The sequence below is a fragment of the Apis dorsata genome, unplaced genomic scaffold (genome assembly GCF_000469605.1).
Source record: "Apis dorsata unplaced genomic scaffold, Apis dorsata 1.3 scaffold_58, whole genome shotgun sequence".
NCBI classification, from domain to species: domain Eukaryota; kingdom Metazoa; phylum Arthropoda; class Insecta; order Hymenoptera; family Apidae; genus Apis; species Apis dorsata.
In genome coordinates, this window is record NW_006263358.1 from 111,736 (window position 1) to 114,283 (window position 2,548).

A 2,548-nucleotide genomic window follows, 5' to 3' on the forward strand; every position below is an offset into this window, starting at 1 on the left:
AGCACACCCATTATTTAATTAAAATAAAATATTAAAATTTTATTTAGATTAAAAATATAAAAACAAAAAAGTGCAAACTTTAAAATTAGTAATTAATATAAAGTTAAATATGATTTTGTGCTTAAGTCAGTTAATAATTTGTGGTCATTGAACTTCCTCTGCTTGATTACCTTTTTTTTAATGACCCTGCTCTTGCTTCCTTTAATAATTATAATTAATATATCCTGATTCACAGTCTTAATAATTAATATTATTTATTTTCAATATGTATTTATAAAATATTTTAAGATCTTATATATGAAACTCACAATGCATTATACATAGTTATTTATGTAGTGTTCTTATCCTATTTTGCTACTCTTAATAATTCGCCTTGTCTTACCTTAAAAAATGGTTAAGATACTTTATGTTATAAAATTAAATTTAATATTAAATATATATACATATATATTTATATATATATATATTGTGATTTGGCTAAGTTTTATTAAGGATAGCTTAAGACTTTACCAGGTTATTAAGTACATAAGTTAAAATGTACATAACTTAAGTCAAGTTAAGCTACTAGTAAGTGTGTTGTAAATTCGATTTTTTATTAGTATTATCCATTTATTATTCATTGAACAAACTCATTTAGTTATATTTATCTTTAATCATATTATATGTATATGAAAAATTACTTATAACCTACAGCTTATATTGATTATGTTAAATTAAGATATTATTAATTTTGATAACTTTTTTACTTGAAAATTTTTTACTTTAATATAAAAATTTTTATATTTATATAATGTAGTAATTATTCAGTACTCAGATAGGTATGTTACTTCTTTGTTCTTTATATATTTATTCCTTTTTGGTGGCTGCATTCAAGAAGTCAATACATTTAATGAGTACAACAAATGAATTTTTTTTTATCCATTTTATTATTTGAACAAGATATATATACTTTCCTGTAATTGAGATGATATGCATTGATGGATATATATTTATAATGTAATTGATAATCTTTTGTGATATCTTGAAAACAAAATATTAACAAAAGAATATTGATGCTTTACATATTAAATATCATTAACAATCTTTTAAAGTAGAAGTATATAAGTATTTAAAAACTTCTTTAAATCAGCCATCATAAATTTATTATAGATTAAGTATTTTAAGTTTATGAATATTTAAAATGAACATTACTATATAAATTTTTGTAAAATAAATGTTTACAAAATATTAAAAAATACATATTTACACTGACATTAACAAAATTATATGTAAGATACTATAAATATGTTTTTCCAAATTAATAATAATTATCATTTATACAATAAAAGATAGTTAATGTAAAGATGTACAAATAAATGAAAGAAGAAAAAAATAAAATGTAATATTGATGGTATGATAAAAATTTCAAATGGTGGGGTTATATAAAAGAAATGTATTTTTTGTATAAATATATGGGGCATCTTTTGATATACTCTCTCACGTTTGGACGACAGGATTTGGCTTTCTCAGTTTCGAGGATGAAGATGCAGTGGACCGATGCGTAGCGGAGCATTTCGTCAACTTGAATGGAAAACAGGTATAGCATACCTACACACTAGTATATATTATATATTATTAGATTACTGTAATGTAAAATAATAATAAGTACGAATAAGTATGATAATTTAGTTATATGTCATAATTATATTTATATATTTTATATAATTATATTAGTTATAGTACTTATTTTATTTTACACAATTTTCTCATACTATGTTACTCTTAACAACTGTATGTTTAGTTCTTATTATATAAGTATCAATTTAAAAAAACGTTTAGAATTATCGTACATATGCGTTATATGGCAAGTCAAAAATTAGAATATATTTAGAATCGATGTAAGACTTGGCGAGTTTTAAAGGTTTAATCTTATACTTTTATGAAGAAAAAAAGAAAATTAAAATTAAGGTATAAATAGGATTACTTTTATTCGATCGAGGTCGAAATCCTATTTCATATCTCTTAATTTGAATCATGAAATATGAACGATAATGATTTTCATTCAGATTGTTTGATTATTTTTGGTTACAGGTTGAAATCAAACGCGCAGAACCAAGAGATTCTTCTAGCAAAATGAATGATAGTCATCAAGGTCAGTGGGGACCACCTCAACAAGGTGGACCTCCAATGGGAATGGCTGGGAATATGGGACCTATGGGTGGTCCAAATGGACAGATGAGTGGACCTATGATGGGAGGTCCAATGGGTCCACCAGGAAATATGATGCAGCAGTATCAAGGTTGGGGTACCAGTCCTCAAACTGGAGGATATGCTGCTGGATATACTCAGTATAATTCTCAGGGCTGGGGTGCACCACCTGGCCCTCCTCAGCAACAACAAATTCCACCACCACCACATCATCAATGGGGTAGTAGTTATAATGTTCAACCTGCAGCAGCTACTCAAGGTTATGGAAGTTATGGTAAGTTTTTAACATAATTTTCTTAGTTCAGTCTCATTTAAATTCTTTTTTTTTTCTTTTTTTTTCTTTTTTTTTTTTTTTTTTTTT

The 2,548-nt window shown here is 25.2% G+C and overlaps 1 protein-coding gene across 3 annotated transcripts in view; it reads left to right on the forward strand.

The window, feature by feature from the left end:
• LOC102672878 (heterogeneous nuclear ribonucleoprotein 27C) overlaps window positions 1-2,548 on the forward strand; it is a 34,581-nt gene that overhangs the window by 2,393 nt on the left and 29,640 nt on the right. For all 3 annotated transcript variants that reach the window (XM_031515176.1, XM_006609541.2, XM_006609540.2), the window contains exons 4-5: window positions 1,494-1,576; window positions 2,071-2,461. In XM_031515176.1, the coding sequence (XP_031371036.1) occupies window positions 1,494-1,576; window positions 2,071-2,461 (474 nt within the window). The remainder of the gene's footprint in view (window positions 1-1,493; window positions 1,577-2,070; window positions 2,462-2,548) is intronic.